The sequence below is a fragment of the Phalangium opilio genome, unplaced genomic scaffold (assembly GCF_054372755.1).
Source record: "Phalangium opilio isolate 3A_F unplaced genomic scaffold, DU_Popi_V2 ptg000360l_1, whole genome shotgun sequence".
NCBI classification, from domain to species: Eukaryota; Metazoa; Arthropoda; class Arachnida; order Opiliones; family Phalangiidae; genus Phalangium; species Phalangium opilio.
Genome location: NW_028324230.1, coordinates 2,989,092 through 3,014,482, shown reverse-complemented (window position 1 = coordinate 3,014,482; position 25,391 = coordinate 2,989,092). Strand labels below are relative to the sequence as shown.

Below are 25,391 nucleotides of genomic sequence, written 5' to 3'. Positions count from 1 at the left end.
AATTAACCTTCATCTTTTTAAAACCATAACAAAAAGAAAATATGTTGGCTTTTTTCATATCTATTGGAATTTAAAAGAGGAAAAAAAAGTGAAAAAGCCAACGGCAGGCAGTGTTCCTAAGTGGTCTCCCTCCCAAGTACTGACTGCGCTCGACGCTGCTTAACTTCGGTGATCCGACGAGAACCGGTGTTTTCAGCGTGATATGGCCGTTGCCGAGAGTGCTGGATAATAATTCGAATTTAAATTAAGTGAGACAAATTGACCATCTTTTTAAAACAATAACAAAAAGAAAATATGTTTGTTTTTTTCATATCTATAGGAATTTAAAAGAGGAAAAAAAAGTGAAAAAGCCAACGGCACGCAGTGTTCCTAAGTGGTCTCCCTCCCAAGTACTGACTGCGCTCGACGCTGCTTAACTTCGGTGATCGGACGAGAACCGGTGTTTTCAGCGTGATATGGCCGTTGCCGAGAGTGCTATTTAATAATTCGAATTTAATTAACCTTCATCTTTATAAATCAATAAGAAAAAGAAGATATGTTTGCTTTTTTCATATCTCATGGAATTTAAAAGAGGAAATAAAAGTGAAAAAGCCAACGGCACGCAAAGTTTCCAAGTACTGACTGCGCTCGACGCTGCTTAACTTCGGTGATCGGACGAGAACCGGTGTTTTCAGCGTGATATGGCCGTTGCCGAGAGTGCTAGATAATAATTCGAATTTAAATTAAGTGAGACAAATTAACCATCATCTTTTTAAAACAAAAACAAAGAAAATATGTTTGCTTTTATCATATCTATTGGAATTTAAAAGAGGAAAAAAAATTGAAAAAGCCAACGGCACGCAGTGTTCCTAAGTGGTCTCCCTCCCAAGTACTGACTGCGCTCGACGCTGCTTAACTTCGGTGATCGGACGAGAACCGGTGTTTTCAGCGTGATATGGCCGTTGCCGAGAGTGATATTTAATAATTTGATTTTAATTAACCTTCATCTTTATAAATCAATAAGAAAAAGAAGATATGTTTGCTTTTTTCATATCTGATGGAATTTAAAAGAGGAAATAAAAGTGAAAATGCCAACGCCACGCAAAGTTTCCAAGTACTGACTGCGCTCGACGCTGCTTAACTTCGGTGATCGGACGAGAACCGGTGTTTTCAGCGTGATATGGCCGTTGCCAAGAGTGCTATTTAATAATTCGAATTTAAATTAAGTGGGACAAATTAACCTTCATCTTTTTAAAACCATAACAAAAAGAAAATATGTTGGCTTTTTTCATATCTATTGGAATTTAAAAGAGGAAAAAAAAGTGAAAAAGCCAACGGCAGGCAGTGTTCCTAAGTGGTCTCCCTCCCAAGTACTGACTGCGCTCGACGCTGCTTAACTTCGGTGATCCGACGAGAACCGGTGTTTTCAGCGTGATATGGCCGTTGCCGAGAGTGCTGGATAATAATTCGAATTTAAATTAAGTGAGACAAATTGACCATCTTTTTAAAACAATAACAAAAAGAAAATATGTTTGTTTTTTTCATATCTATAGGAATTTAAAAGAGGAAAAAAAAGTGAAAAAGCCAACGGCACGCAGTGTTCCTAAGTGGTCTCCCTCCCAAGTACTGACTGCGCTCGACGCTGCTTAACTTCGGTGATCGGACGAGAACCGGTGTTTTCAGCGTGATATGGCCGTTGCCGAGAGTGCTATTTAATAATTCGAATTTAAATTAAGTGCTCAAGACAAATTAACCTTCATCTTTTAAAAACAATAACAAAAAGAAAATATGTTGGCTTTTTTCATATCTATTGGAATTTAAAAGAGGAAAAAAAAGTGAAAAAGCCAACGGCACGCAGTGTTCCTAAGTGGTCTCCCTCCCAAGTACTGACTGCGCTCGACGCTGCTTAACTTCGGTGATCGGACGAGAACCGGTGTTTTCAGCGTGATATGGCCGTTGCCAAGAGTGCTATTTAATAATTCGAATTTAAATTAAGTGAGACAAATTAACCTTCATCTTTTTAAAACAATAACAAAAAGAAAATATGTTTGCTTTTTTCATATCTATTGGAATTAAAAAGAGGAAAAAAAAGTGAAAAAGCCAACGGCACGCAGTGTTCCTAAGTGGTCTCCCTCCCAAGTACTGACTGCGCTCGACGCTGCTTAACTTCGGTGATCGGACGAGAACCGGTGTTTTCAGCGTGATATGGCCGTTGCCGAGAGTGCTATTTAATAATTCGAATTTAATTAACCTTCATCTTTATAAATCAATAAGAAAAAGAAGATATGTTTGCTTTTTTCATATCTCATGGAATTTAAAAGAGGAAATAAAAGTGAAAAAGCCAACGGCACGCAAAGTTTCCAAGTACTGACTGCGCTCGACGCTGCTTAACTTCGGTGATCGGACGAGAACCGGTGTTTTCAGCGTGATATGGCCGTTGCCGAGAGTGCTAGATAATAATTCGAATTTAAATTAAGTGAGACAAATTAACCATCATCTTTTTAAAACAATAACACAAAGAAAATATGTTTGCTTTTATCATATCTATTGGAATTTAAAAGAGGAAAAAAAATTGAAAAAGCCAACGGCACGCAGTGTTCCTAAGTGGTCTCCCTCCCAAGTACTGACTGCGCTCGACGCTGCTTAACTTCGGTGATCGGACGAGAACCGGTGTTTTCAGCGTGATATGGCCGTTGCCGAGAGTGATATTTAATAATTTGATTTTAATTAACCTTCATCTTTATAAATCAATAAGAAAAAGAAGATATGTTTGCTTTTTTCATATCTGATGGAATTTAAAAGAGGAAATAAAAGTGAAAATGCCAACGCCACGCAAAGTTTCCAAGTACTGACTGCGCTCGACGCTGCTTAACTTCGGTGATCTAACGAGAACCGGTGTTTTCAGCGTGATATGGCCGTGGCCAAGAGTGCTATTTAATAATTCGAATTTAAATTAAGTGGGACAAATTAACCTTCATCTTTTTAAAACCATAACAAAAAGAAAATATGTTGGCTTTTTTCATATCTATTGGAATTTAAAAGAGGAAAAAAAAGTGAAAAAGCCAACGGCACGCAGTGTTCCTAAGTGGTCTCCCTCCCAAGTACTGACTGCGCTCGACGCTGCTTAACTTCGGTGATCCGACGAGAACCGGTGTTTTCAGCGTGATATGGCCGTTGCCGAGAGTGCTGGATAATAATTCGAATTTAAATTAAGTGAGACAAATTGACCATCTTTTTAAAACAATAACAAAAAGAAAATATGTTTGTTTTTTTCATATCTATAGGAATTTAAAAGAGGAAAAAAAAGTGAAAAAGCCAACGTCACGCAGTGTTCCTAAGTGGTCTCCCTCCCAAGTACTGACTGCGCTCGACGCTGCTTAACTTCGGTGATCGGACGAGAACCGGTGTTTTCAGCGTGATATGGCCGTTGCCGAGAGTGCTATTTAATAATTCGAATTTAAATTAAGTGCTCAAGACAAATTAACCTTCATCTTTTTAAAACAATAACAAAAAGAAAATATGTTGGCTTTTTTCATATCTATTGGAATTTAAAAGAGGAAAAAAAAGTGAAAAAGCCAACGGCACGCAGTGTTCCTAAGTGGTCTCCCTCCCAAGTACTGACTGCGCTCGACGCTGCTTAACTTCGGTGATCGGACGAGAACCGGTGTTTTCAGCGTGATATGGCCGTTGCCAAGAGTGCTATTTAATAATTCGAATTTAAATTAAGTGAGACAAATTAACCTTCATCTTTTTAAAACAATAACAAAAAGAAAATATGTTTGCTTTTTTCATATCTATTGGAATTAAAAAGAGGAAAAAAAAGTGAAAAAGCCAACGGCACGCAGTGTTCCTAAGTGGTCTCCCTCCCAAGTACTGACTGCGCTCGACGCTGCTTAACTTCGGTGATCGGACGAGAACCGGTGTTTTCAGCGTGATATGGCCGTTGCCGAGAGTGATATTTAATAATTTGATTTTAATTAACCTTCATCTTTATAAATCAATAAGAAAAAGAAGATATGTTTGCTTTTTTCATATCTGATGGAATTTAAAAGAGGAAATAAAAGTGAAAATGCCAACGCCACGCAAAGTTTCCAAGTACTGACTGCGCTCGACGCTGCTTAACTTCGGTGATCGGACGAGAACCGGTGTTTTCAGCGTGATATGGCCGTTGCCAAGAGTGCTATTTAATAATTCGAATTTAAATTAAGTGGGACAAATTAACCTTCATCTTTTTAAAACCATAACAAAAAGAAAATATGTTGGCTTTTTTCATATCTATTGGAATTTAAAAGAGGAAAAAAAAGTGAAAAAGCCAACGGCACGCAGTGTTCCTAAGTGGTCTCCCTCCCAAGTACTGACTGCGCTCGACGCTGCTTAACTTCGGTGATCCGACGAGAACCGGTGTTTTCAGCGTGATATGGCCGTTGCCGAGAGTGCTGGATAATAATTCGAATTTAAATTAAGTGAGACAAATTGACCATCTTTTTAAAACAATAACAAAAAGAAAATATGTTTGTTTTTTTCATATCTATAGGAATTTAAAAGAGGAAAAAAAAGTGAAAAAGCCAACGGCACGCAGTGTTCCTAAGTGGTCTCCCTCCCAAGTACTGACTGCGCTCGACGCTGCTTAACTTCGGTGATCGGACGAGAACCGGTGTTTTCAGCGTGATATGGCCGTTGCCGAGAGTGCTATTTAATAATTCGAATTTAAATTAAGTGCTCAAGACAAATTAACCTTCATCTTTTTAAAACAATAACAAAAAGAAAATATGTTGGCTTTTTTCATATCTATTGGAATTTAAAAGAGGAAAAAAAAGTGAAAAAGCCAACGGCACGCAGTGTTCCTAAGTGGTCTCCCTCCCAAGTACTGACTGCGCTCGACGCTGCTTAACTTCGGTGATCGGACGAGAACCGGTGTTTTCAGCGTGATATGGCCGTTGCCAAGAGTGCTTTTTAATAATTCGAATTTAAATTAAGTGAGACAAATTAACCTTCATCTTTTTAAAACAATAACAAAAAGAAAATATGTTTGCTTTTTTCATATCTATTGGAATTAAAAAGAGGAAAAAAAAGTGAAAAAGCCAACGGCACGCAGTGTTCCTAAGTGGTCTCCCTCCCAAGTACTGACTGCGCTCGACGCTGCTTAACTTCGGTGATCGGACGAGAACCGGTGTTTTCAGCGTGATATGGCCGTTGCCGAGAGTGCTATTTAATAATTCGAATTTAATTAACCTTCATCTTTATAAATCAATAAGAAAAAGAAGATATGTTTGCTTTTTTCATATCTCATGGAATTTAAAAGAGGAAATAAAAGTGAAAAAGCCAACGGCACGCAAAGTTTCCAAGTACTGACTGCGCTCGACGCTGCTTAACTTCGGTGATCGGACGAGAACCGGTGTTTTCAGCGTGATATGGCCGTTGCCGAGAGTGCTAGATAATAATTCGAATTTAAATTAAGTGAGACAAATTAACCATCATCTTTTTAAAACAATAACACAAAGAAAATATGTTTGCTTTTATCATATCTATTGGAATTTAAAAGAGGAAAAAAAATTGAAAAAGCCAACGGCACGCAGTGTTCCTAAGTGGTCTCCCTCCCAATAGGCCAGGACAGATAGGCCAAAAAAGGGCTTGACCTAGAACATTTGAACATAAAGATGAAAATTGGTACATGTGTTGTTTTTGACCCAACAAAAATTATACTAAAAGTCCCCTGCTGTAGAGCGCGAGCTTTCGCCGCCATCTTGGAAAATGGCCGCCTGGAATTACAGCTACAATGTATTCCACGTTCTTCTTCAAAAATTATGAAAATTGGTAGGCATTATGATTGGTACAACGTGAACATCATGGCAAAATTTTAAATCTCTGTGTTGAATAGTTTGGTCGCCATATTGGAAAATGGCCGCCGTTAATGCTAGGTACAGTATATTTCACCATGTTGTTGGAAAACTATGAAAATTGATAGGTATTATAATCAGAGCTGTGTGAATCTCATAGTAAAATATTGAAGCCATTAGTCAGATAGTTTGGCCGCCATGTTGGAAAATGGCCGCCATCAATGTCATTTAGATACAGTATATGGTTCAAAAATTATGAAAATTGGTAATAATTATGTTGAAGACCGTCTAAACATCATACTTGAATATTGAAGACGTGTTACGTATAGTTTGGGCGCCATCTTCGAAAATGACTGCTTGAAATGGCAAATATATTGCCGATATATAATTTTTTTCGATATTTTTTATTGAGTAGGTGATTTTCATGAACGTATAAAACGCCATAAAAATAACTATTTTCGAGTCTAAATTATCGACCCATCTTCAAAAATGGTCGCTGAAATATTACTATCCTAAAATCTGGAAAAAGAAAAGGAAAGCCATATTACTCGAATTTTGGTTAGGAAAAACCATTTTATATGGGGTATAAACATTCTAGTGTCGTTAAGGATTAGATTTACGACACATTTTTAACATTTCGTTCATATTTCTCTTCATCCTGAAGATTTTTTATTACCGCTAATACCTTGACAATGACCACACATTGCCCAGCAAGCTAATCCGGATCATCTACATTCACAGTTCTTTATACCATATGTTCTGCAGACTGCAGGTACCAATAATAAGTGTTACAAAATCTTCTGATGCCGGAAGGAGAACGGTGTGAATGGGATTAAATTGTTTCCTAGCTATTTTGGACTTGAAGTTACGCTCGGAAAAAATGTAGTTCTGCGGTGTCGGTTGTTGGATGAAGCTTAGCGAGATCAAATGAGGACTAGACAGTAAGTGTGGTATCGGTTCCATTATGCGTGTAATATCTACAGAGTTGAAGCTTGACGTGTCCATTATCACCCTAAAAATCGACAAGAAATCTCTCTTCTGTAGCAGCTATGGCTTTCTTAGATGCAATATATTAAAAAAGCGCAACGAATTTATAACATGCTGTTTATCTGTCATAATTTTAAACCACGCCTTATCATTACCATACCCAGTTACAGCACGTAAATGAAAGAAGTGCTCTCTTAACCTTTTTATATCAAAGGACTTGTCGTGGCAGAGGGGGCCCGTGTTCAGTGTAACAGTTCGGGAGTTCCTTGGGTTCGCTCTTGGTTCAGACCGTTCCTTGCCCCATTCCGTGAAGGTTTTGCTGGGCCGTTTCGCCCCCACCCAGGTGTTGCCTTGGCTCGCCCCCGCTATTGGCAACCCTCTAGGGGTCGCGGATACACTATTTGTTTGGGCCGTATGTCACTGTTGTGCTTGGAGAGAACTTCCCCGTCCCCTCGAGTCTTCTGCTGCCTTAATCCTTCCCTGTCACCGACCACCTCCTGAATGGGCTCGCCGCTTACGGTGTCCAGCTTCTGTCACCTGCTCAAGTGGCGTTTGTCGGTCCCACTGGCTGATCCCGTGTGCCATGACGGCGTTTCCGCAGGTTCAATTTGGAATATGATGGGGAGGGGCGCTGATAAGGCCCCCAGCTAAGTGTAGCGCCTAATCAAGGGTTGTGACATGCAATTATTATGAAAAATCTTCAGGATGACGATGAATGTGTATGAAATGCTAGAGATCTGTCTAAATTCTAATCTTAAACAGCAGTAGAATGTATAAACCCCATATTAAATCATATTCTCTAATCAACATGTTGAGAATAACAGCTTAGAATAACTTTTCTTTCTTTCAGAATTTAGGGCTATGATTTTCATGTGGGCATTTTTAAAGATGGTGTCGATAATTTCGACTTCGAGATATCCATTTTTTGTTGTTTATTACGTTAATGAAAATCATCTATTCAAAAAAGGAATTTCAAAAAGATTTATATATTTGAAATATATTTAGCGTTTCCAGCAGTCATTTTGAAGATGGCGCCCAAACTATCAGTAGCACGTCTTCAATATTCAAGTATGATGCTTAGACGGTCTTCAACATAATTATTACCAATTTTCATAATTTTTTAACCGTATACCGTATCTATATGACATTGATGGCGGCCATTTTCCAACATGGCGGCCAAACTATCTGATTAATGGCTTCAATATTTTACTATGAGGTTCAGAAAGCTCTGATTGTAATACCTATCAATTTTCATAATTTTCCAACAACATGGTGAAATATACTGTACCTAGCATTAACGGCGGCCATTTTCAAATATGGCGGCCAAACTATTGAACACAGAGCTATAAAATTTTGCCATGATGTTTTAGTGGTTACAATAATAATGTGTACCAATTTTCATATTTTTTGAAGAAGAACGTGGAATACATTGTAGCTAGCATTCCCGGCGGCCATTTTCCAAGATGGCGGCGAAAGCTCGCGCTCTACAGCAGGGGACTTTTAGTATATTTTTTGTTGGGTCAAAAACAACACATGTACCAATTTTCATCTTTATGTTCAAATGTTCTAGGTCAAACCCTAAAAGTCCTGGGCTACAAGTACTGACTGCGCTCGACGCTGCTTAACTTCGGTGATCCGACGAGAACCGGTGTTTTCAGCGTGATATGGAAGTTGCCGAGAGTGCTAGATAATAATTCGAATTTAAATTAAGTGAGACAAATTGACCATCTTTTTAAAACAATAACAAAAAGAAAATATGTTTGCTTTTTTCATATCTATAGGAATTTAAAAGAGGAAAAAAAAGTGAAAAAGCCAACGGCACGCAGTGTTCCTAAGTGGTCTCCTCCCAAGTACTGACTGCGCTCGACGCTGCTTAACTTCGGTGATCGGACGAGAACCGGTGTTTTCAGCGTGATATGGCCGTTGCCGAGAGTGCTATTTAATAATTCGAATTTAAATTAAGTGAGACAAATTAACCTTCATCTTTTTAAAACAATAACAAAAAGAAAATATGTTTGCTTTTTTCATATCTATTGGAATTTAAAAGAGGAAAAAAAAGTGAAAAAGCCAACGGCACGCAGTGTTCCTAAGTGGTCTCCCTCCCAAGTACTGACTGCGCTCGACGCTTCATAACTTCGGTGATCGGACGAGAACCGGTGTTTTCAGCTTGATATGGCCGTTGCCGAGAGTGCTATTTAATAATTTGAATTTAATTAACCTTCATCTTTATAAAACAATAACAAAAAGAAGATATGTTTGCTTTTTTCATATCTGATGGAATTTAAAAGAGGAAACAAAAGTGAAAAAGCCAACGGCACGCAGAGTTTCCAAGTACTGACTGCGCTCGACGCTGCTTAACTTCGGTGATCGGACGATAACCGGTGTTATCAGCTTGATATAGCCGTTGCCGAGAGTGCTAGATAATAATTCGAATTTAAATTAAGTGAGACAAATTGACCTTCATCTTTTTAAAACAATAACAAAAAGAAAATATGTTTGCTTTTTTCATATCTATAGGAATTTAAAAGAGGAAAAAAAAGTGAAAAAGCCAACGGCACGCAGTGTTCCTAAGTGGTCTCCCTCCCAAGTACTGACTGCGCTCGACGCTGCTTAACTTCGGTGATCGGACGAGAACCGGTGTTTTCAGCGTGATATGGCCGTTGCCGAGAGTGCTAAATAATAATTCGAATTTAAATTAAGTGAGACAAATTGACCATCTTTTTAAAACAATAACAAAAAGAAAATATGTTTGCTTTTTTCATATCTATAGGAATTTAAAAGAGGAAAAAAAAGTGAAAAAGCCAACGGCACGCAGTGTTCCTAAGTGGTCTCCTCCCAAGTACTGACTGCGCTCGACGCTGCTTAACTTCGGTGATCGGACGAGAACCGGTGTTTTCAGCGTGATATGGCCGTTGCCGAGAGTGCTATTTAATAATTCGAATTTAAATTAAGTGAGACAAATTAAACTTCATCTTTTTAAAACAATAACAAAAAGAAAATATGTTGGCTTTTTTCATATCTATAGGAATTTAAAAGAGGAAAAAAAAGTGAAAAAGCCAACGGCACGCAGTGTTCCTAAGTGGTCTCCCTCCCAAGTACTGACTGCGTTCGACGCTGCTTAAAGTGTTAGTGACGTGATTTAAAAATTATCTCAAATCTAAAGAAAACCTTACTTTTTTGAGAGTTTAAACTCTTCTGATTCCAAAAATATGCTTGATTAATATTTAAATATGAAGGAAAACACAGAAAAAACACTTTGAAAACTTGAAATTTGGGGGGCAAAAAGCAAATTTGCGGAGATGATTTTTGGCGGGATTTCTCCTCGCTACGTCACTCACGGCATCTCGCGGAAAAGCCAAGCGCGCGCGCCCGAGACTCCCGAGCTCCGACGCCAAGGGCTGTTTTTATCAGCTGAGCTGATTAATTTGCTACTTGTTAGTGGCGGTATTTCTCACAAAAGTTTAGTATATTAGGTGCGTTTGTTTAGAGATTTTGACCAAGTTTTAGGCCCCTTGTATTTATTAGAATGGAGAAATCAGTGAAATATCGGTGTGTCGCTCCAAATTGTGGAAATAATAGCAATACCAACCGAGAAGGCCAAAGGCTTACGTTTCATTCTTTTCCAAGTGATATTGAACTAAGAAATAAATGGTTGGCAAGCATGAAAAAACCTAGTTTTAAGCCTGCAAAAACAAGCAAAATATGTTCTCTACATTTTGAGTCCGAGTGTTTTGTACGAAACCGAGATGCTGCATTTAGTTTGAGTGCTAGCTCAGTTCCTGGATTTCGTAATTTATTGCCAAATGTGGTACCCACTATTTTTGATTTTATAAACGAGCCCTCAACGTCACGAGTTAAGGAAATGGTAAGATGTTCTCATTAGATATATTATAATAAATTATATTCATCATCTAGTATTTTCTTGCCAGGAATTTAGTCTTCTAAGAGTAACAGTAGAAACGCAAACTCCTAAAAATCTTGGTGTTCAGTCAAAAAAAGTTCAAACTGATGAACGACTTTGTAGGATTGTATCTCATAGAGGTGAAAATTTAGGCCCTCGATTGCTATTCTCAACCTATAATGAATTTATACCTGTTTTCAATGAATTTTAAACCTGTAGTAGCCCAAACTGACCCAATAAAGACTAAAGAGGCATCTACGCAAACTGAAGAAGATTTGAATTATCTACATCAATGTCTAAATCGAGACCAAGATGATGATTACGAAGAGGAAGAGGAGGAAATCCCAGATGCTGGAGAATTTATGAGTTCTCAAGATCCCAGCTACACTCCTTCCCAATTATCTGAAGATGAAGTCAATCTGTATGAGTTTATAGTTATTTGAAATGAGTGCCTGGCGAAAAACTTCTTGATGGAATTTTACCATTTGTGTAATTCACGTCAGTTCAAAGAAGGGGAAGATCTCTTTAAAGAGCGCAAATTTATGGTGTTTGAAAGCGCATTATTACAACTTTTCTTGTTTTGCGCAATATGCCTCTCTAAATGTACTACAGTCATGTCTACAAAAGGCTCAATGGTCATAGTACAGGCTACATGTTGCAACAATCACAAAGTGAAATGGCAAAGCCAACCAGAAATATCCCGCAAACCTGCTGGGAATATTCTTACTGCCGCAGCTATTTTATTTTCTGGGATGAACCCAACTAAAGCCATTAGGATGTTGCAAATGATAGGGATTCAAATGTTTGATAAGAGAACTTATTATCGAATTCAAAAAGCCTACCTTTTGCGAGCTATAAAAACTGTAAGTGTCCTTTCTTATATAAATGCTAAAAGGATTAAAAATGGTAGAAATTTTCTTGTAGGTCTGGGAGAGCGAACAAAGATGTCTTCTCGAGTCCTTGCAGGGGAAACCTCTTTGCTTGGGTGGGGATGGAAGATGTGACAGTCCCGGATTTTCTGCTAAATATGGCAGCTACTGTTTCTTAGAGAGTTCCATTAAAAAAATAATTCACTTGGTTTTGATTCAGGTAATCAATTGCCACGCCTGTTGGACAACACCTGAAGAATTTTATATATAATGATTCTTGTTTTTTTCCTATAGAGTAGTCAAGTAGCTAACAGTGTAGCGATGGAACTCGAAGGACTAAAAAAGGGGCTAAGTTATTTATATGATAAAGGTATGACTGTGGCGTATTTAGTTACGGATAGACACAAGCAAGTAAGGCGCTATCTCAAGGAAAATTATCCTAGAATAACGCATTTATTTGACTGCTGGCACTTAGTGAAATGTAAGAATTAGTTTAATTCTCAAATCTTCAATCGAGTAAGTGAAAACTTTCTTTTAGCCCTGAAATCTAAGATTGCTCAAGCTTGCGGGACCAAAAAATACATGCGAGATGTTAAGTCTTGGAGTAGAAGTATACAAAATCATATGTATTGGTTGGCCAATTCCAGTGGTGGAGATGGTGAACTCATGAAATCTAAATGGTTATCTGTGTTACGTCATGTCACTAACCAACATAAGGATCATGGAATGCCATACAATGAGTGCGCCCACGGAGAGTTAGACGAGGAAAGACCCAAATATTGGTTGGAATTAGGTTTGTTATTTCGATGAAACACAACAAGGCTGCGTTTATGCAGTGCGTGGCATATTTACTAAGAACTATTTCTAGGATCTTTGAAGATAACTATAGTTTTAGTGTTACTTACGCCCGTTACATTTGAAAACCGCTTAGCTAATAATCAGTATTTTCCAGGGAAAAAACCTTTCCTTATTTTGCAAAAAATTGTGAAGTCTCTGCAGGAAGATGTAAAACAAATGTCATCAGTTTGCCAGACATCATCTGTTGAAGCCTATCACGCTGTAGTGATTCATTTTGCTCCTAAGCATACGCATTATTCGTTTCATGGAATGGAAGCGCGGTAAATAATGAAAGCTACTAGGTTTTAGTAAGAGCTCAATTGAAAAGGTTTTTTCAGGTTAATTTTGGCGGCCCTTCATTATAATGAAAATTCTTCGAAGCTACAAGCCACTACTAAAGACGGTATTCGTAGGTGGAATATTTATTTTTCCAAGGCGAAAGCCGGTGAATTTTCAGTTAGGCCTATTATGGCTGCATCAACTTACAGTAAGCTAAGCTTGTGGCTGCTTAGTAGTTTAATGCATTAACGTAAGAATTTTTAGATTATGTAGAAAGATTAATGGCTCAAGTGATTGAGTATAGCGGAGCCGAAACCTATGCTACAGGAACGGATCGGACTGCGAACGTGTTAGGCCCACAACCACAAACCTTGTGCCACAAACATGAACATCCCGATAAAGATTTTGCTATCGAATCTTACAGTAAACGACGGCGTTTTGAGGAAGAAAAATAGTTGTTTGTTTATGACCATGACAAAAATAAAAAAATTTTAAACAAAAGTCAATTTATTTATTTCACATTTGAGGTCTAGGACTACTTAGTTTAAAAAGGCTACTTCATAGCCTACCGTGTGTGAAATTATCAAGAAAAAAAAAGACAACTGATAAGTACAAAAGATAAAACCCCCGCGTCCAACTGACACAGCAGTGATCCTAGAAATCACTAGCGGGAACTAACTTGTTCACTTTGTGACAGATGTCCAAAGACGTAACTGCCAACCTGGTGTTGGTGGAGCGATTGTGTGCCAAACAATATAGAGGGCGCCATATTACCGACGTAAAGTCAATATTTAGCAGTGTCAAAGAATTATAATAGGAGTTTAGTTTACACAGTTGGAAGATTTTGTAGTGTGGTTGTCAAAAGCTACTCTGTCATCAATAAAAACTCCAAGGATCCGTATACAGCGAGTGGAATGAAGCTAGACACCATTAATTGTGTATGGGGAATACGAATTTCCCTAGATACAACATTTCACACTTCAAATTATCCATCCCCATATCCAAGTCATGTTGCACTAAAATGTTTTTCCAATAGACGTTTAGCAATTATTTCGCAAGTTCGACTTAACACGAGGATAATTGAGGTTTTTAAATTAGTTCTTATTGCAATCGTACAAATCCACAATAAACATCGGATGGAAATGTTTCCCGAATTTTTAATAAGACGCAACTAGGAATTGGGTAACGTAAACCACTTGGTAAGAATTGGTGAGTCCATCGTATAAATCTTCTATAGGCAATATACCTATATTTCCTGCAATGAAACAACTAGGTGTAAATTCTTCTGAACTAAATACTGAAGGCAATGATAAAACGTGGCAATTGTATTCTAATTTTTGCACATACTCATTTAGTCTTACTGTAAGGTAATCGAAATTAAAATCTGACCTGTGAATTTCTCCTTGTCGAGGTTCAGTGATTCTTCCAGGCCTCCGGTTACAAAATTCCAAATACCACTGCCTAAGTTCTTCCACATCGAGACATCGTCTCTCAAATAAACGGTGCTGTGTAATACAGCTACCCTCTTCCAACACACTGTCCACTTGCTCATATTCCCTGCAGCAAGTGCATTCTTCTACAGTAGTCATTACTTGGCAAAAGCCACAAATACACCTACAAAAAATACATAGTTTTCAGGCTATGAGGATTAATACTAATTACATAAATAGTCCGATCTCCTTGTGTAAAAGGTATGAATCATTCTAGCCTGAATCACTTTTCACCTATCCTCGTAATTATGAAAATCAAGTAGTAATCGTACGTACCAGTCATTATTAAAAAGTCTCTCATTTCTCTCGGTATTTACTGCTGCAGCAAGCTGCCTTTCCCTTAAAACTTCTTCTGGCATCAAGGGTTCAAATTGGTATGGCTGAATACCAAGGCCCAAGTTTCCAATCCCGAGATCTTCATCTTCCGATAATTCTTCGTCTACTACACTCGAATCAAAGCTTAGATTAAGCCCGTCTTCAGAATAAGAATCTGATGACAATGAATAATATTCATCGTTTTCCGAGTCTGACATTTTAGTTCAAAATTAAAGACTATATCGCTCACCACTGACGGTCACGGTACTAATGCCGCGCGAATCTGAATAAATTAGGCTTAACGCGGCGCGCGCGGAGACACTAACAGGCTTCACGTGAGCGACATCTAGAGAGAAAATTTCTCCTTACTACGTCATCAAACGAAACAAAATTTTAACTAGGCCTTTTCCAAATACTCTACTTTGATTGCAATTTAATAAATTGCTACGAAACCAAATAAAAAAGTAAACATATCATAATAAACTAGATTTTTCAAGGATTTTTTTCGCATTTTAAGTTTGTGGGTGACGAAAATTATGTCACTAACACTTTAACTTCGGTGATCGGACGAGAACCGGTGTTTTCAGCGTGATATGGCCGTTGCCGAGAGTGCTAAATAATAATTCGAATTTAAATTAAGTGAGACAAATTGACCATCTTTTTAAAACAATAACAAAAAGAAAATATGTTTGCTTTTTTCATATCTATAGGAATTTAAAAGAGGAAAAAAAAGTGAAAAAGCCAACGGCACGCAGTGTTCCTAAGTGGTCTCCTCCCAAGTACTGACTGCGCTCGACGCTGCTTAACTTCGGTGATCGGACGAGAACCGGTGTTTTCAGCGTGATATGGCCGTTGCCGAGAGTGCTATTTAATAATTCGAATTTAAATTAAGTGAGACAAATTAAACTTCATCTTTTTAAAACAATAACAAAAAGAAAATATGTTGGCTTTTTTCATATCTATTGGAATTTAAAAGAGGAAAAAAAAGTGAAAAAGCCAACGGCGCGCAGTGTTCCTAAGTGGTCTCCCTCCCAAGTACTGACTGCGCTCGACGCTGCTTAACTTCGGTGATCCGACGAGAACCGGTGTTTTCAGCGTGATATGGCCGTTGCCGAGAGTGCTAGATAATAATTCGAATTTAAATTAAGTGAGACAAATTGACCTTCATCTTTTTAAAACAATAACAAAAAGAAAATATGTTTGCTTTTTTCATATCTATAGGAATTTAAAAGAGGAAAAAAAAGTGAAAAAGCCAACGGCACGCAGTGTTCCTAAGTGGTCTCCCTCCCAAGTACTGACTGCGTTCGACGCTGCTTAAAGTGTTAGTGACGTGATTTAAAAATTATCTCAAATCTAAAGAAAACCTTACTTTTTTGAGAGTTTAAACTCTTCAGATTCCAAAAATATGCTTGATTAATATTTAAATATGAAGGAAAACACAGAAAAAACACTTTGAAAACTTGAAATTTGGGGGACAAAAAGCAAATTTGCGGAGATGATTTTTGGCGGGATTTCTCCTCGCTACGTCACTCACGGCATCTCGCGGAAAAGCCAAGCGCGCGCGCCCGAGACTCCCGAGCTCCGACGCCAAGGGCTGTTTTTATCAGCTGAGCTGATTAATTTGCTACTTGTTAGTGGCGGTATTTCTCACAAAAGTTTAGTATATTAGGTGCGTTTGTTTAGAGATTTTGACCAAGTTTTAGGCCCCTTGTATTTATTAGAATGGAGAAATCAGTGAAATATCGGTGTGTCGCTCCAAATTGTGGAAATAATAGCAATACCAACCGAGAAGGCCAAAGGCTTACGTTTCATTCTTTTCCAAGTGATATTGAACTAAGAAATAAATGGTTGGCAAGCATGAAAAAACCTAGTTTTAAGCCTGCAAAAACAAGCAAAATATGTTCTCTACATTTTGAGTCCGAGTGTTTTGTACGAAACCGAGATGCTGCATTTAGTTTGAGTGCTAGCTCAGTTCCTGGATTTCGTAATTTATTGCCAAATGTGGTACCCACTATTTTTGATTTTATAAACGAGCCCTCAACGTCACGAGTTAAGGAAATGGTAAGATGTTCTCATTAGATATATTATAATAAATTATATTCATCATCTAGTATTTTCTTGCCAGGAATTTAGTCTTCTAAGAGTAACAGTAGAAACGCAAACTCCTAAAAATCTTGGTGTTCAGTCAAAAAAAGTTCAAACTGATGAACGACTTTGTAGGATTGTATCTCATAGAGGTGAAAATTTAGGCCCTCGATTGCTATTCTCAACCTATAATGAATTTATACCTGTTTTCAATGAATTTTAAACCTGTAGTAGCCCAAACTGACCCAATAAAGACTAAAGAGGCATCTACGCAAACTGAAGAAGATTTGAATTATCTACATCAATGTCTAAATCGAGACCAAGATGATGATTACGAAGAGGAAGAGGAGGAAATCCCAGATGCTGGAGAATTTATGAGTTCTCAAGATCCCAGCTACACTCCTTCCCAATTATCTGAAGATGAAGTCAATCTGTATGAGTTTATAGTTATTTGAAATGAGTGCCTGGCGAAAAACTTCTTGATGGAATTTTACCATTTGTGTAGTTCACGTCAGTTCAAAGAAGGGGAAGATCTCTTTAAAGAGCGCAAATTTATGGTGTTTGAAAGCGCATTATTACAACTTTTCACGTTTTGCGCAATATGCCTCTCTAAATGTACTACAGTCATGTCTACAAAAGGCTCAATGGTCATAGTACAGGCTACATGTTGCAACAATCACAAAGTGAAATGGCAAAGCCAACCAGAAATATCCCGCAAACCTGCTGGGAATATTCTTACTGCCGCAGCTATTTTATTTTCTGGGATGAACCCAACTAAAGCCATTAGGATGTTGCAAATGATAGGGATTCAAATGTTTGATAAGAGAACTTATTATCGAATTCAAAAAGCCTACCTTTTGCGAGCTATAAAAACTGTTAGTGTCCTTTCTTATATAAATGCTAAAAGGATTAAAAATGGTAGAAATTTTCTTGTAGGTCTGGGAGAGCGAACAAAGATGTCTTCTCGAGTCCTTGCAGGGGAAACCTCTTTGCTTGGGTGGGGATGGAAGATGTGACAGTCCCGGATTTTCTGCTAAATATGGCAGCTACTGTTTCTTAGAGAGTTCCATTAAAAAAATAATTCACTTGGTTTTGATTCAGGTAATCAATTGCCACGCCTGTTGGACAACACCTGAAGAATTTTATATATAATGATTCTTGTTTTTTTCCTATAGAGTAGTCAAGTAGCTAACAGTGTAGCGATGGAACTCGAAGGACTAAAAAAGGGGCTAAGTTATTTATATGATAAAGGTATGACTGTGGCGTATTTAGTTACGGATAGACACAAGCAAGTAAGGCGCTATCTCAAGGAAAATTATCCTAGAATAACGCATTTATTTGACTGCTGGCACTTAGTGAAATGTAAGAATTAGTTTAATTTTCAAATCTTCAATCGAGTAAGTGAACCGGTGTTTTCAGCGTGATATGGCCGTTGCCGAGAGTGCTATTTAATAATTCGAATTTAAATTAAGTGAGACAAATTAACCTTCATCTTTTCAAAACAATAACAAAAAGAAAATATGTTTCCTTTTTTCATATCTATTGGAATTTAAAAGAGGAAAAAAAAGTGAAAAAGCCAACGGCGCGCAGTGTTCCTAAGTGGTCTCCCTCCCAAGTACTGACTGCGCTCGACGCTGCTTAACTTCGGTGATCCGACGAGAACCGGTGTTTTCAGCGTGATATGGCCGTTGCCGAGAGTGCTAGATAATAATTCAAATTTAAATTAAGTGAGACAAATTAACCTTCATCTTTTTAAAACAATAACAAAAAGAAAATATGTTTGCTTTTTTCATATCTATTGGAATTTAAAAGAGGAAAAAAAAGTGAAAAAGCCAACGGCACGCAGTGTTCCTAAGTGGTCTCCCTCCCAAGTACTGACTGCGCTCGACGCTGCTTAACTTCGGTGATCGGACGAGAACCGGTGCTTTCAGCGTGATATGGCCGTTGCCGAGAGTGCTATTTAATAATTCGAATTTAATTAACCTTCATCTTTATAAATCAATAAGAAAAAGAAGATATGTTTGCTTTTTTCATATCTCATGGAATTTAAAAGAGGAAATAAAAGTGAAAAAGCCAACGGCACGCAAAGTTTCCAAGTACTGACTGCGCTCGACGCTGCTTAACTTCGGTGATCGGACGAGAACCGGTGTTTTCAGCGTGATATGGCCGTTGCCGATAGTGCTAGATAATAATTCGAATTTAAATTAAGTGAGACAAATTAACCATCATCTTTTTAAAACAATAACAAAAAGAAAATATGTTTGCTTTTTTCATATCTATAGGAATTTAAAAGAGGAAAAAAATGAAAAAGCCAACGGCACGCAGTGTTCCTAAGTGGTCTCCCTCCCAAGTACTGACTGCGCTCGACGCTGCTTAACTTCGGTGATCGGACGAGAACCGGTGTTTTCAGCGTGATATGTCCGTTGTCGAGAGTGCTAGATAATAATTCGAATTTAAATTAAGTGAGACCAATTAACCTTCATCTTTTCAAAACAATAACAAAAAGAAAATATGTTTCCTTTTTTCATATCTATAGGAATTTAAAAGAGGAAAAAAAAGTGAAAAAGCCAACGGCACGCAGTGTTCCTAAGTGGTCTCCCTCCCAAGTACTGACTGCGCTCGACGCTTCTTAACTTCGGTGATCGGACGAGAACTGGTGTTTTCAGCGTCATATGGCCGTTGCCGAGAGTGCTAGATAATAATTCGAATTTAAATTAAGTGAGAAAAATTAACCATCATCTTTTTAAAACAATAACAAAAAGAAAATATGTTTGCTTTTTTCATATCTATTGGAATTTAAAAGAGGAAAAAAAAGTGAAAAAGCCAACGGCACGCAGTGTTAATAAGTGGTCTCCCTCCCAAGTACTGACTGCGCTCGACGCTTCTTAACTTCGGTGATCGGACGAAAACCGGTGTTTCCAGCGTGATATGGCCGTTGCCGAGAGTGCTAGATAATAATTCGAATTTAAATTAAGTGAGACAAATTAACCTTCATCTTTTTAAAACAATAACAAAAAGAAAATATGTTTGCTTATTTTCATATCTATTGGAATTTAAAAGAGGAAAAAAAGTGAAAAAGCTAACGGCACGCAGTGTTCCTGAGTGGTCGCCCTCCCAAGTACTGACTGCGCTCGACGCTGCTTAACTTCGGTTATCGGACGAGAACCGGTGTACTCAGCGAGATATGGCCGTTGCCGAGAGTGCTAGTTAATAATTTGAATTTAATTAACCTTCATCTTTATAAAACAATAACAAAAAGAAGATTTGTTTGCTTTTTTCATATCTGGTGGAATTTAAAAGAGGAAACAAAATTGAAAAAGCCAACGGCACGCAGTATTCCCAAGTACAGTATGCGCTCGACGCTGCTTAACTTCGGTGATCGGACGTGAACCGGTGTTTTTAGCGTGATATAGCCGTTGCCGAGAGTGCTAGTTAATAATTCGAATTTAAATTAAGTGAGACAAATTAACCTTCATCATTTTAAAACAATAACAAAAAGAAAACATGTTTGCTTTTTTCATATCTATTAAAATTTAAAAGACGAAAAAAAAGTGAAAAAGCCAACGGCACGCAGTGTTCCTAAGTGGTCTCCCTCCCAAGTAGTGACTGCGCTCGACGCTGCTTAACTTCGGTTATCGGACGAGCACCGGTGTACTCAGCGTGATATGGCCGTTGCCGAGAGTGCTAGTTAATAATTTGAATTTAATTAACTTTCATCTTTATAAAACAATAACAAAAAGAAGATATGGTTGCTTTTTTCATATCTGGTGGAATTTGAAAGAAGAAACAAAAGTGAAAAAGCCAACGGCACGCAGTATTCCCAAGTACTGACTGCGCTCGACGCTGCTAACGTCGGCGATCGGACGAGAACCGGTGTTCTCAGCGTGATATGGCCGTTGCCGAGAGTGCTAGATAATAATTCGAATTTAAATTAAGTGAGACAAATTAACCTTCATCTTTTTAAAACAATAACAAAAAGAAAATATGTTTGCTTATTTTCATATCTATTGGAATTTAAAAGAGGAAAAAAAGTGAAAAAGCTAACGGCACGCAGTGTTCCTAAGTGGTCGCCCTCCCAAGTACTGACTGCGCTCGACGCTGCTTAACTTCGGTTATCGGACGAGAACCGGTGTACTCAGCGAGATATGGCCGTTGCCGAGAGTGCTAGTTAATAATTTGAATTTAATTAACCTTCATCTTTATAAAACAATAACAAAAAGAAGATTTGTTTGCTTTTTTCATATCTGGTGGAATTTAAAAGAGGAAACAAAATTGAAAAAGCCAACGGCACGCAGTATTCCCAAGTACAGTATGCGCTCGACGCTGCTTAACTTCGGTGATCGGACGTGAACCGGTGTTTTTAGCGTGATATAGCCGTTGCCGAGAGTGCTAGTTAATAATTCGAATTTAAATTAAGTGAGACAAATTAACCTTCATCATTTTAAAACAATAACAAAAAGAAAACATGTTTGCTTTTTTCATATCTATTAAAATTTAAAAGACGAAAAAAAAGTGAAAAAGCCAACGGCACGCAGTGTTCCTAAGTGGTCTCCCTCCCAAGTAGTGACTGCGCTCGACGCTGCTTAACTTCGGTTATCGGACGAGCACCGGTGTACTCAGCGTGATATGGCCGTTGCCGAGAGTGCTAGTTAATAATTTGAATTTAATTAACTTTCATCTTTATAAAACAATAACAAAAAGAAGATATGGTTGCTTTTTTCATATCTGGTGGAATTTGAAAGAAGAAACAAAAGTGAAAAAGCCAACGGCACGCAGTATTCCCAAGTACTGACTGCGCTCGACGCTGCTAACGTCGGCGATCGGACGAGAACCGGTGTTCTCAGCGTGATATGGCCGTTGCCGAGAGTGCTAGATAATAATTCGAATTTAAATTAAGTGAGACAAATTAACCTTCATCTTTTTAAAACAATAACAAAAAGAAAATATGTTTGCTTATTTTCATATCTATTGGAATTTAAAAGAGGAAAAAAAGTGAAAAAGCTAACGGCACGCAGTGTTCCTAAGTGGTCACCCTCCCAAGTACTGACTGCGCTCGACGCTGCTTAACTTCGGTTATCGGACGAGAACCGGTGTACTCAGCGAGATATGGCCGTTGCCGAGAGTGCTAGTTAATAATTTGAATTTAATTAACCTTCATCTTTATAAAACAATAACAAAAAGAAGATTTGTTTGCTTTTTTCATATCTGGTGGAGTTTAAAAGAGGAAACAAAATTGAAAAAGCCAACGGCACGCAGTATTCCCAAGTACAGTATGCGCTCGACGCTGCTTAACTTCGGTGATCGGACGTGAACCGGTGTTTTTAGCGTGATATAGCCGTTGCCGAGAGTGCTAGTTAATAATTCGAATTTAAATTAAGTGAGACAAATTAACCTTCATCATTTTAAAACAATAACAAAAAGAAAACATGTTTGCTTTTTTCATATCTATTAAAATTTAAAAGACGAAAAAAAAGTGAAAAAGCCAACGGCACGCAGTGTTCCTAAGTGGTCTCCCTCCCAAGTAGTGACTGCGCTCGACGCTGCTTAACTTCGGTTATCGGACGAGCACCGGTGTACTCAGCGTGATATGGCCGTTGCCGAGAGTGCTATTTAATAATTTGAATTTAAAAACCTTCATCTTTATAAAACAATAACAAAAAGAAGATATGTTTGCTTTTTTCATATCTGATGGAATTTAAAAGAGGAAATAAAACTGAAAAAGCGAACGGCACGCAAAGTTTCCAAGTACTGACTGCGTTCGACGCTGCTTAACTTCGGTGATCGGACGAGAACCGGTGTTTTCAGCGTGATATGGCCGTTGCCGAGATTGCTAGATAATAATTCGAATTTAAAATTAACCTTCATCTTTTTAAAACAATAACAAAAAGAAAATATGTTTGCTTATTTTCATATCTATTGGAATTTAAAAGAGGAAAAAAAGTGAAAAAGCTAACGGCACGCAGTGTTCCTAAGTGGTCGCCCTCCCAAGTACTGACTGCGCTCGACGCTGCTTAACTTCGGTTATCGGACGAGAACCGGTGTACTCAGCGAGATATGGCCGTTGCCGAGAGTGCTAGTTAATAATTTGAATTTAATTAACCTTCATCTTTATAAAACAATAACAAAAAGAAGATTTGTTTGCTTTTTTCATATCTGGTGGAATTTAAAAGAGGAAACAAAATTGAAAAAGCCAACGGCACGCAGTATTCCCAAGTACAGTATGCGCTCGACGCTGCTTAACTTCGGTGATCGGACGTGAACCGGTGTTTTTAGCGTGATATAGCCGTTGCCGAGAGTGCTAGTTAATAATTCGAATTTAAATTAAGTGAGACAAATTAACCTTCATCATTTTAAAACAATAACAAAAAGAAAACATGTTTGCTTTTTTCATATCTATTAAAATTTAAAAGACGAAAAAAAAGTGAAAAAGCCAACGGCACGCAGTGTTCCTAAGTGGTCTCCCTCCCAAGTAGTGACTGCGCTCGACGCTGCTTAACTTCGGTTATCGGACGAGCACCGGTGTACTCAGCGTGATATGGCCGTTGCCGAGAGTGCTAGTTAATAATTTGAATTTAATTAACTTTCATCTTTATAAAACAATAACAAAAAGAAGATATGGTTGCTTTTTTCATATCTGGTGGAATTTGAAAGAAGAAACAAAAGTGAAAAAGCCAACGGCACGCAGTATTCCCAAGTACTGACTGCGCTCGACGCTGCTAACGTCGGCGATCGGACGAGAACCGGTGTTCTCAGCGTGATATGGCCGTTGCCGAGAGTGCTAGATAATAATTCGAATTTAAATTAAGTGAGACAAATTAACCTTCATCTTTTTAAAACAATAACAAAAAGAAAATATGTTTGCTTATTTTCATATCTATTGGAATTTAAAAGAGGAAAAAAAGTGAAAAAGCTAACGGCACGCAGTGTTCCTAAGTGGTCACCCTCCCAAGTACTGACTGCGCTCGACGCTGCTTAACTTCGGTTATCGGACGAGAACCGGTGTACTCAGCGAGATATGGCCGTTGCCGAGAGTGCTAGTTAATAATTTGAATTTAATTAACCTTCATCTTTATAAAACAATAACAAAAAGAAGATTTGTTTGCTTTTTTCATATCTGGTGGAGTTTAAAAGAGGAAACAAAATTGAAAAAGCCAACGGCACGCAGTATTCCCAAGTACAGTATGCGCTCGACGCTGCTTAACTTCGGTGATCGGACGTGAACCGGTGTTTTTAGCGTGATATAGCCGTTGCCGAGAGTGCTAGTTAATAATTCGAATTTAAATTAAGTGAGACAAATTAACCTTCATCATTTTAAAACAATAACAAAAAGAAAACATGTTTGCTTTTTTCATATCTATTAAAATTTAAAAGACGAAAAAAAAGTGAAAAAGCCAACGGCACGCAGTGTTCCTAAGTGGTCTCCCTCCCAAGTAGTGACTGCGCTCGACGCTGCTTAACTTCGGTTATCGGACGAGCACCGGTGTACTCAGCGTGATATGGCCGTTGCCGAGAGTGCTATTTAATAATTTGAATTTAAAAACCTTCATCTTTATAAAACAATAACAAAAAGAAGATATGTTTGCTTTTTTCATATCTGATGGAATTTAAAAGAGGAAATAAAACTGAAAAAGCGAACGGCACGCAAAGTTTCCAAGTACTGACTGCGTTCGACGCTGCTTAACTTCGGTGATCGGACGAGAACCGGTGTTTTCAGCGTGATATGGCCGTTGCCGAGATTGCTAGATAATAATTCGAATTTAAAATTAACCTTCATCTTTTTAAAACAATAACAAAAAGAAAATATGTTTGCTTATTTTCATATCTATTGGAATTTAAAAGAGGAAAAAAAGTGAAAAAGCTAACGGCACGCAGTGTTCCTAAGTGGTCGCCCTCCCAAGTACTGACTGCGCTCGACGCTGCTTAACTTCGGTTATCGGACGAGAACCGGTGTATTCAGCGAGATATGGCCGTTGCCGAGAGTGCTAGTTAATAATTTGAATTTAATTAACCTTCATCTTTATAAAACAATAACAAAAAGAAGATTTGTTTGCTTTTTTCATATCTGGTGGAATTTAAAAGAGGAAACAAAAGTGAAAAAGCCAACGGCACGCAGTATTCCCAAGTACAGTATGCGCTCGACGCTGCTTAACTTCGGTGATCGGACGTGAACCGGTGTTTTTAGCGTGATATGGCCGTTGCCGGGAGTGCTAGTTAATAATTCGAATTTAAATTAAGTGAGACAAATTAACCTTCATCATTTTAAAACAATAACAAAAAGAAAACATGTTTGCTTTTTTCATATCTATTAAAATTTAAAAGACGAAAAAAAAGTGAAAAAGCCAACGGCACGCAGTATTCCCAAGTACTGACTGCGCTCGACGCTGCTTAACTTCGGTGATCGGACGAGAACCGGTGTTTTCAGCGTGATATGGCCGTTGCCGAGAGTGCTAGATAATAATTCGAATTTAAACTAAGTGAGACAAATTAACCATCATCATTTTAAAACAATAACAAAAAGAAAACGTGTTTGCTTTTTTCATATCTATTAAAATTTAAAAGAGGAAAAAAAGTGAAAAAGCCAACGGCACGCAGTGTTCTTCAGTGGTCTCGCTCCCAAGTACTGACTGCGCTCGACGCTGCTTAACTTCGGTGATCGGACGAGAACCGGTGTTTTCAGCGTGATGTGGCCGTTGCCGAGAGTGCTATTTAATAATTTGAATTTAAAAACCTTCATCTTTATAAAACAATAACAAAAAGAAGATATGTTTGCTTTTTTCATGTCTGATGGAATTTAAAAGAGGAAATAAAACTG

At 38.0% G+C, this 25,391-nt stretch overlaps 4 protein-coding genes, 19 non-coding genes and 25 pseudogenes across 23 annotated transcripts; 3 read left to right on the top strand and 45 right to left on the bottom strand.

The window, feature by feature from the left end:
* Positions 1-95: 95 nt before the first annotated feature.
* Positions 96-214, bottom strand: LOC149599970 (5S ribosomal RNA; annotated as a pseudogene).
* Positions 215-348: 134 nt separating this feature from the next.
* Positions 349-467, bottom strand: LOC149599969 (5S ribosomal RNA). Its single transcript, XR_016378849.1, has one exon. It is a non-coding gene; the product is annotated as a 5S ribosomal RNA (ribosomal RNA).
* A 122-nt stretch (positions 468-589) lies between these two features.
* LOC149599968 (5S ribosomal RNA) lies at positions 590-692 on the bottom strand (annotated as a pseudogene).
* Positions 693-827: 135 nt separating this feature from the next.
* LOC149599967 (5S ribosomal RNA) lies at positions 828-946 on the bottom strand. Its single transcript, XR_016378848.1, has one exon. It is a non-coding gene; the product is annotated as a 5S ribosomal RNA (ribosomal RNA).
* Positions 947-1,308: 362 nt separating this feature from the next.
* LOC149599966 (5S ribosomal RNA) lies at positions 1,309-1,427 on the bottom strand (annotated as a pseudogene).
* A 134-nt stretch (positions 1,428-1,561) lies between these two features.
* Positions 1,562-1,680, bottom strand: LOC149599965 (5S ribosomal RNA). Its single transcript, XR_016378847.1, has one exon. It is a non-coding gene; the product is annotated as a 5S ribosomal RNA (ribosomal RNA).
* A 141-nt stretch (positions 1,681-1,821) lies between these two features.
* Positions 1,822-1,940, bottom strand: LOC149599964 (5S ribosomal RNA). Its single transcript, XR_016378846.1, has one exon. It is a non-coding gene; the product is annotated as a 5S ribosomal RNA (ribosomal RNA).
* A 137-nt stretch (positions 1,941-2,077) lies between these two features.
* Positions 2,078-2,196, bottom strand: LOC149599963 (5S ribosomal RNA). Its single transcript, XR_016378845.1, has one exon. It is a non-coding gene; the product is annotated as a 5S ribosomal RNA (ribosomal RNA).
* Positions 2,197-2,318: 122 nt separating this feature from the next.
* On the bottom strand, positions 2,319-2,421 carry LOC149599962 (5S ribosomal RNA; annotated as a pseudogene).
* A 137-nt stretch (positions 2,422-2,558) lies between these two features.
* Positions 2,559-2,677, bottom strand: LOC149599961 (5S ribosomal RNA). Its single transcript, XR_016378844.1, has one exon. It is a non-coding gene; the product is annotated as a 5S ribosomal RNA (ribosomal RNA).
* A 362-nt stretch (positions 2,678-3,039) lies between these two features.
* LOC149599960 (5S ribosomal RNA) lies at positions 3,040-3,158 on the bottom strand. The gene has a single exon (XR_016378097.1). It is a non-coding gene; the product is annotated as a 5S ribosomal RNA (ribosomal RNA).
* A 134-nt stretch (positions 3,159-3,292) lies between these two features.
* Positions 3,293-3,411, bottom strand: LOC149599959 (5S ribosomal RNA; annotated as a pseudogene).
* A 141-nt stretch (positions 3,412-3,552) lies between these two features.
* On the bottom strand, positions 3,553-3,671 carry LOC149599958 (5S ribosomal RNA). The gene has a single exon (XR_016378842.1). It is a non-coding gene; the product is annotated as a 5S ribosomal RNA (ribosomal RNA).
* A 137-nt stretch (positions 3,672-3,808) lies between these two features.
* On the bottom strand, positions 3,809-3,927 carry LOC149599957 (5S ribosomal RNA). Its single transcript, XR_016378841.1, has one exon. It is a non-coding gene; the product is annotated as a 5S ribosomal RNA (ribosomal RNA).
* A 362-nt stretch (positions 3,928-4,289) lies between these two features.
* LOC149599956 (5S ribosomal RNA) lies at positions 4,290-4,408 on the bottom strand. Its single transcript, XR_016378096.1, has one exon. It is a non-coding gene; the product is annotated as a 5S ribosomal RNA (ribosomal RNA).
* Positions 4,409-4,542: 134 nt separating this feature from the next.
* LOC149599955 (5S ribosomal RNA) lies at positions 4,543-4,661 on the bottom strand. The gene has a single exon (XR_016378840.1). It is a non-coding gene; the product is annotated as a 5S ribosomal RNA (ribosomal RNA).
* Positions 4,662-4,802: 141 nt separating this feature from the next.
* On the bottom strand, positions 4,803-4,921 carry LOC149599954 (5S ribosomal RNA). Its single transcript, XR_016378839.1, has one exon. It is a non-coding gene; the product is annotated as a 5S ribosomal RNA (ribosomal RNA).
* Positions 4,922-5,058: 137 nt separating this feature from the next.
* Positions 5,059-5,177, bottom strand: LOC149599953 (5S ribosomal RNA). The gene has a single exon (XR_016378838.1). It is a non-coding gene; the product is annotated as a 5S ribosomal RNA (ribosomal RNA).
* Positions 5,178-5,299: 122 nt separating this feature from the next.
* On the bottom strand, positions 5,300-5,402 carry LOC149599952 (5S ribosomal RNA; annotated as a pseudogene).
* Positions 5,403-8,613: 3,211 nt separating this feature from the next.
* On the bottom strand, positions 8,614-8,731 carry LOC149599951 (5S ribosomal RNA). Its single transcript, XR_016378713.1, has one exon. It is a non-coding gene; the product is annotated as a 5S ribosomal RNA (ribosomal RNA).
* A 137-nt stretch (positions 8,732-8,868) lies between these two features.
* Positions 8,869-8,987, bottom strand: LOC149599950 (5S ribosomal RNA; annotated as a pseudogene).
* A 362-nt stretch (positions 8,988-9,349) lies between these two features.
* Positions 9,350-9,468, bottom strand: LOC149599949 (5S ribosomal RNA). Its single transcript, XR_016378837.1, has one exon. It is a non-coding gene; the product is annotated as a 5S ribosomal RNA (ribosomal RNA).
* Positions 9,469-9,602: 134 nt separating this feature from the next.
* On the bottom strand, positions 9,603-9,720 carry LOC149599948 (5S ribosomal RNA). Its single transcript, XR_016378712.1, has one exon. It is a non-coding gene; the product is annotated as a 5S ribosomal RNA (ribosomal RNA).
* A 499-nt stretch (positions 9,721-10,219) lies between these two features.
* LOC149599947 (THAP domain-containing protein 2-like) lies at positions 10,220-11,147 on the top strand. The gene is made up of 3 exons (XM_089860916.1): positions 10,220-10,668; positions 10,733-10,844; positions 10,924-11,147. The coding sequence occupies exons 1-3, from the start codon at positions 10,330-10,332 to the stop codon at positions 11,145-11,147; spliced, it is 675 nt and encodes a 224-aa protein (XP_089717042.1). The 5' UTR covers positions 10,220-10,329.
* A 166-nt stretch (positions 11,148-11,313) lies between these two features.
* LOC149599946 (uncharacterized) lies at positions 11,314-13,168 on the top strand. Its single transcript, XM_089860896.1, has 7 exons — positions 11,314-11,567; positions 11,629-11,793; positions 11,868-12,054; positions 12,112-12,366; positions 12,526-12,691; positions 12,749-12,897; positions 12,954-13,168. Exons 1-7 carry the CDS (start codon positions 11,319-11,321, stop codon positions 13,142-13,144), a joined length of 1,362 nt encoding a protein of 453 aa, XP_089717022.1. The 5' UTR covers positions 11,314-11,318; the 3' UTR covers positions 13,145-13,168.
* Positions 13,169-13,790: 622 nt separating this feature from the next.
* LOC149599945 (uncharacterized) lies at positions 13,791-14,900 on the bottom strand. The gene is made up of 3 exons (XM_089860915.1): positions 14,456-14,900; positions 14,079-14,303; positions 13,791-13,944 (listed from the first exon to the last, which is right to left on the bottom strand). Exons 1-3 carry the CDS (start codon positions 14,710-14,712, stop codon positions 13,791-13,793), a joined length of 636 nt encoding a protein of 211 aa, XP_089717041.1. The 5' UTR covers positions 14,713-14,900.
* Positions 14,901-15,233: 333 nt separating this feature from the next.
* On the bottom strand, positions 15,234-15,351 carry LOC149599944 (5S ribosomal RNA). Its single transcript, XR_016378711.1, has one exon. It is a non-coding gene; the product is annotated as a 5S ribosomal RNA (ribosomal RNA).
* Positions 15,352-15,488: 137 nt separating this feature from the next.
* On the bottom strand, positions 15,489-15,607 carry LOC149599943 (5S ribosomal RNA; annotated as a pseudogene).
* A 499-nt stretch (positions 15,608-16,106) lies between these two features.
* Positions 16,107-17,952, top strand: LOC149599942 (uncharacterized). Its single transcript, XM_089860897.1, has 6 exons — positions 16,107-16,555; positions 16,620-16,731; positions 16,811-17,012; positions 17,085-17,454; positions 17,516-17,680; positions 17,755-17,952. Exons 1-6 carry the CDS (start codon positions 16,217-16,219, stop codon positions 17,950-17,952), a joined length of 1,386 nt encoding a protein of 461 aa, XP_089717023.1. The 5' UTR covers positions 16,107-16,216.
* Positions 17,953-18,153: 201 nt separating this feature from the next.
* Positions 18,154-18,272, bottom strand: LOC149599941 (5S ribosomal RNA; annotated as a pseudogene).
* Positions 18,273-18,409: 137 nt separating this feature from the next.
* LOC149599940 (5S ribosomal RNA) lies at positions 18,410-18,528 on the bottom strand. Its single transcript, XR_016379032.1, has one exon. It is a non-coding gene; the product is annotated as a 5S ribosomal RNA (ribosomal RNA).
* Positions 18,529-18,650: 122 nt separating this feature from the next.
* LOC149599939 (5S ribosomal RNA) lies at positions 18,651-18,753 on the bottom strand (annotated as a pseudogene).
* Positions 18,754-18,888: 135 nt separating this feature from the next.
* LOC149599938 (5S ribosomal RNA) lies at positions 18,889-19,007 on the bottom strand. The gene has a single exon (XR_016378179.1). It is a non-coding gene; the product is annotated as a 5S ribosomal RNA (ribosomal RNA).
* A 137-nt stretch (positions 19,008-19,144) lies between these two features.
* LOC149599937 (5S ribosomal RNA) lies at positions 19,145-19,263 on the bottom strand (annotated as a pseudogene).
* A 137-nt stretch (positions 19,264-19,400) lies between these two features.
* On the bottom strand, positions 19,401-19,519 carry LOC149599936 (5S ribosomal RNA; annotated as a pseudogene).
* A 137-nt stretch (positions 19,520-19,656) lies between these two features.
* On the bottom strand, positions 19,657-19,775 carry LOC149599935 (5S ribosomal RNA; annotated as a pseudogene).
* Positions 19,776-20,137: 362 nt separating this feature from the next.
* LOC149599934 (5S ribosomal RNA) lies at positions 20,138-20,256 on the bottom strand (annotated as a pseudogene).
* Positions 20,257-20,617: 361 nt separating this feature from the next.
* LOC149599933 (5S ribosomal RNA) lies at positions 20,618-20,736 on the bottom strand (annotated as a pseudogene).
* A 362-nt stretch (positions 20,737-21,098) lies between these two features.
* On the bottom strand, positions 21,099-21,217 carry LOC149599932 (5S ribosomal RNA; annotated as a pseudogene).
* Positions 21,218-21,578: 361 nt separating this feature from the next.
* Positions 21,579-21,697, bottom strand: LOC149599931 (5S ribosomal RNA; annotated as a pseudogene).
* A 362-nt stretch (positions 21,698-22,059) lies between these two features.
* On the bottom strand, positions 22,060-22,178 carry LOC149599930 (5S ribosomal RNA; annotated as a pseudogene).
* Positions 22,179-22,526: 348 nt separating this feature from the next.
* LOC149599929 (5S ribosomal RNA) lies at positions 22,527-22,645 on the bottom strand (annotated as a pseudogene).
* Positions 22,646-23,007: 362 nt separating this feature from the next.
* LOC149599928 (5S ribosomal RNA) lies at positions 23,008-23,126 on the bottom strand (annotated as a pseudogene).
* Positions 23,127-23,487: 361 nt separating this feature from the next.
* LOC149599927 (5S ribosomal RNA) lies at positions 23,488-23,606 on the bottom strand (annotated as a pseudogene).
* A 362-nt stretch (positions 23,607-23,968) lies between these two features.
* On the bottom strand, positions 23,969-24,087 carry LOC149599926 (5S ribosomal RNA; annotated as a pseudogene).
* Positions 24,088-24,435: 348 nt separating this feature from the next.
* LOC149599925 (5S ribosomal RNA) lies at positions 24,436-24,554 on the bottom strand (annotated as a pseudogene).
* Positions 24,555-24,916: 362 nt separating this feature from the next.
* LOC149599924 (5S ribosomal RNA) lies at positions 24,917-25,019 on the bottom strand (annotated as a pseudogene).
* A 136-nt stretch (positions 25,020-25,155) lies between these two features.
* LOC149599923 (5S ribosomal RNA) lies at positions 25,156-25,274 on the bottom strand (annotated as a pseudogene).
* Between the last annotated feature and the right edge of the window lie 117 nt (positions 25,275-25,391).

Bases quoted from the DNA above. Each gene is read 5' to 3' on its own strand.
- LOC149599945 (XM_089860915.1), bottom strand. From the start codon at position 14,712: ATGTCAGACTCGGAAAACGATGAATATTATTCATTGTCATCAGATTCT. The intron at 14,304-14,455 runs GTACGTACGATT...TATTTTTTGTAG, and splicing joins AGACTTTTTAATAATGACTG to GTGTATTTGTGGCTTTTGCC. The intron at 13,945-14,078 runs GTCAGATTTTAA...GTTTCATTGCAG, and splicing joins CGACAAGGAGAAATTCACAG to GAAATATAGGTATATTGCCT.
- LOC149599942 (XM_089860897.1), top strand. From the start codon at position 16,217: ATGGAGAAATCAGTGAAATATCGGTGTGTCGCTCCAAATTGTGGAAAT. The intron at 17,455-17,515 runs GTTAGTGTCCTT...ATTTTCTTGTAG, and splicing joins TTTTGCGAGCTATAAAAACT to GTCTGGGAGAGCGAACAAAG. The intron at 17,681-17,754 runs GTAATCAATTGC...TTTTTCCTATAG, and splicing joins TTCACTTGGTTTTGATTCAG to AGTAGTCAAGTAGCTAACAG.
- LOC149599947 (XM_089860916.1), top strand. From the start codon at position 10,330: ATGGAGAAATCAGTGAAATATCGGTGTGTCGCTCCAAATTGTGGAAAT. The intron at 10,669-10,732 runs GTAAGATGTTCT...TTTTCTTGCCAG, and splicing joins CGTCACGAGTTAAGGAAATG to GAATTTAGTCTTCTAAGAGT. The intron at 10,845-10,923 runs GTGAAAATTTAG...TTAAACCTGTAG, and splicing joins TAGGATTGTATCTCATAGAG to TAGCCCAAACTGACCCAATA.
- LOC149599946 (XM_089860896.1), top strand. From the start codon at position 11,319: ATGTCTACAAAAGGCTCAATGGTCATAGTACAGGCTACATGTTGCAAC. The intron at 11,794-11,867 runs GTAATCAATTGC...TTTTTCCTATAG, and splicing joins TTCACTTGGTTTTGATTCAG to AGTAGTCAAGTAGCTAACAG. The intron at 12,367-12,525 runs GTTTGTTATTTC...AGTATTTTCCAG, and splicing joins CAAATATTGGTTGGAATTAG to GGAAAAAACCTTTCCTTATT.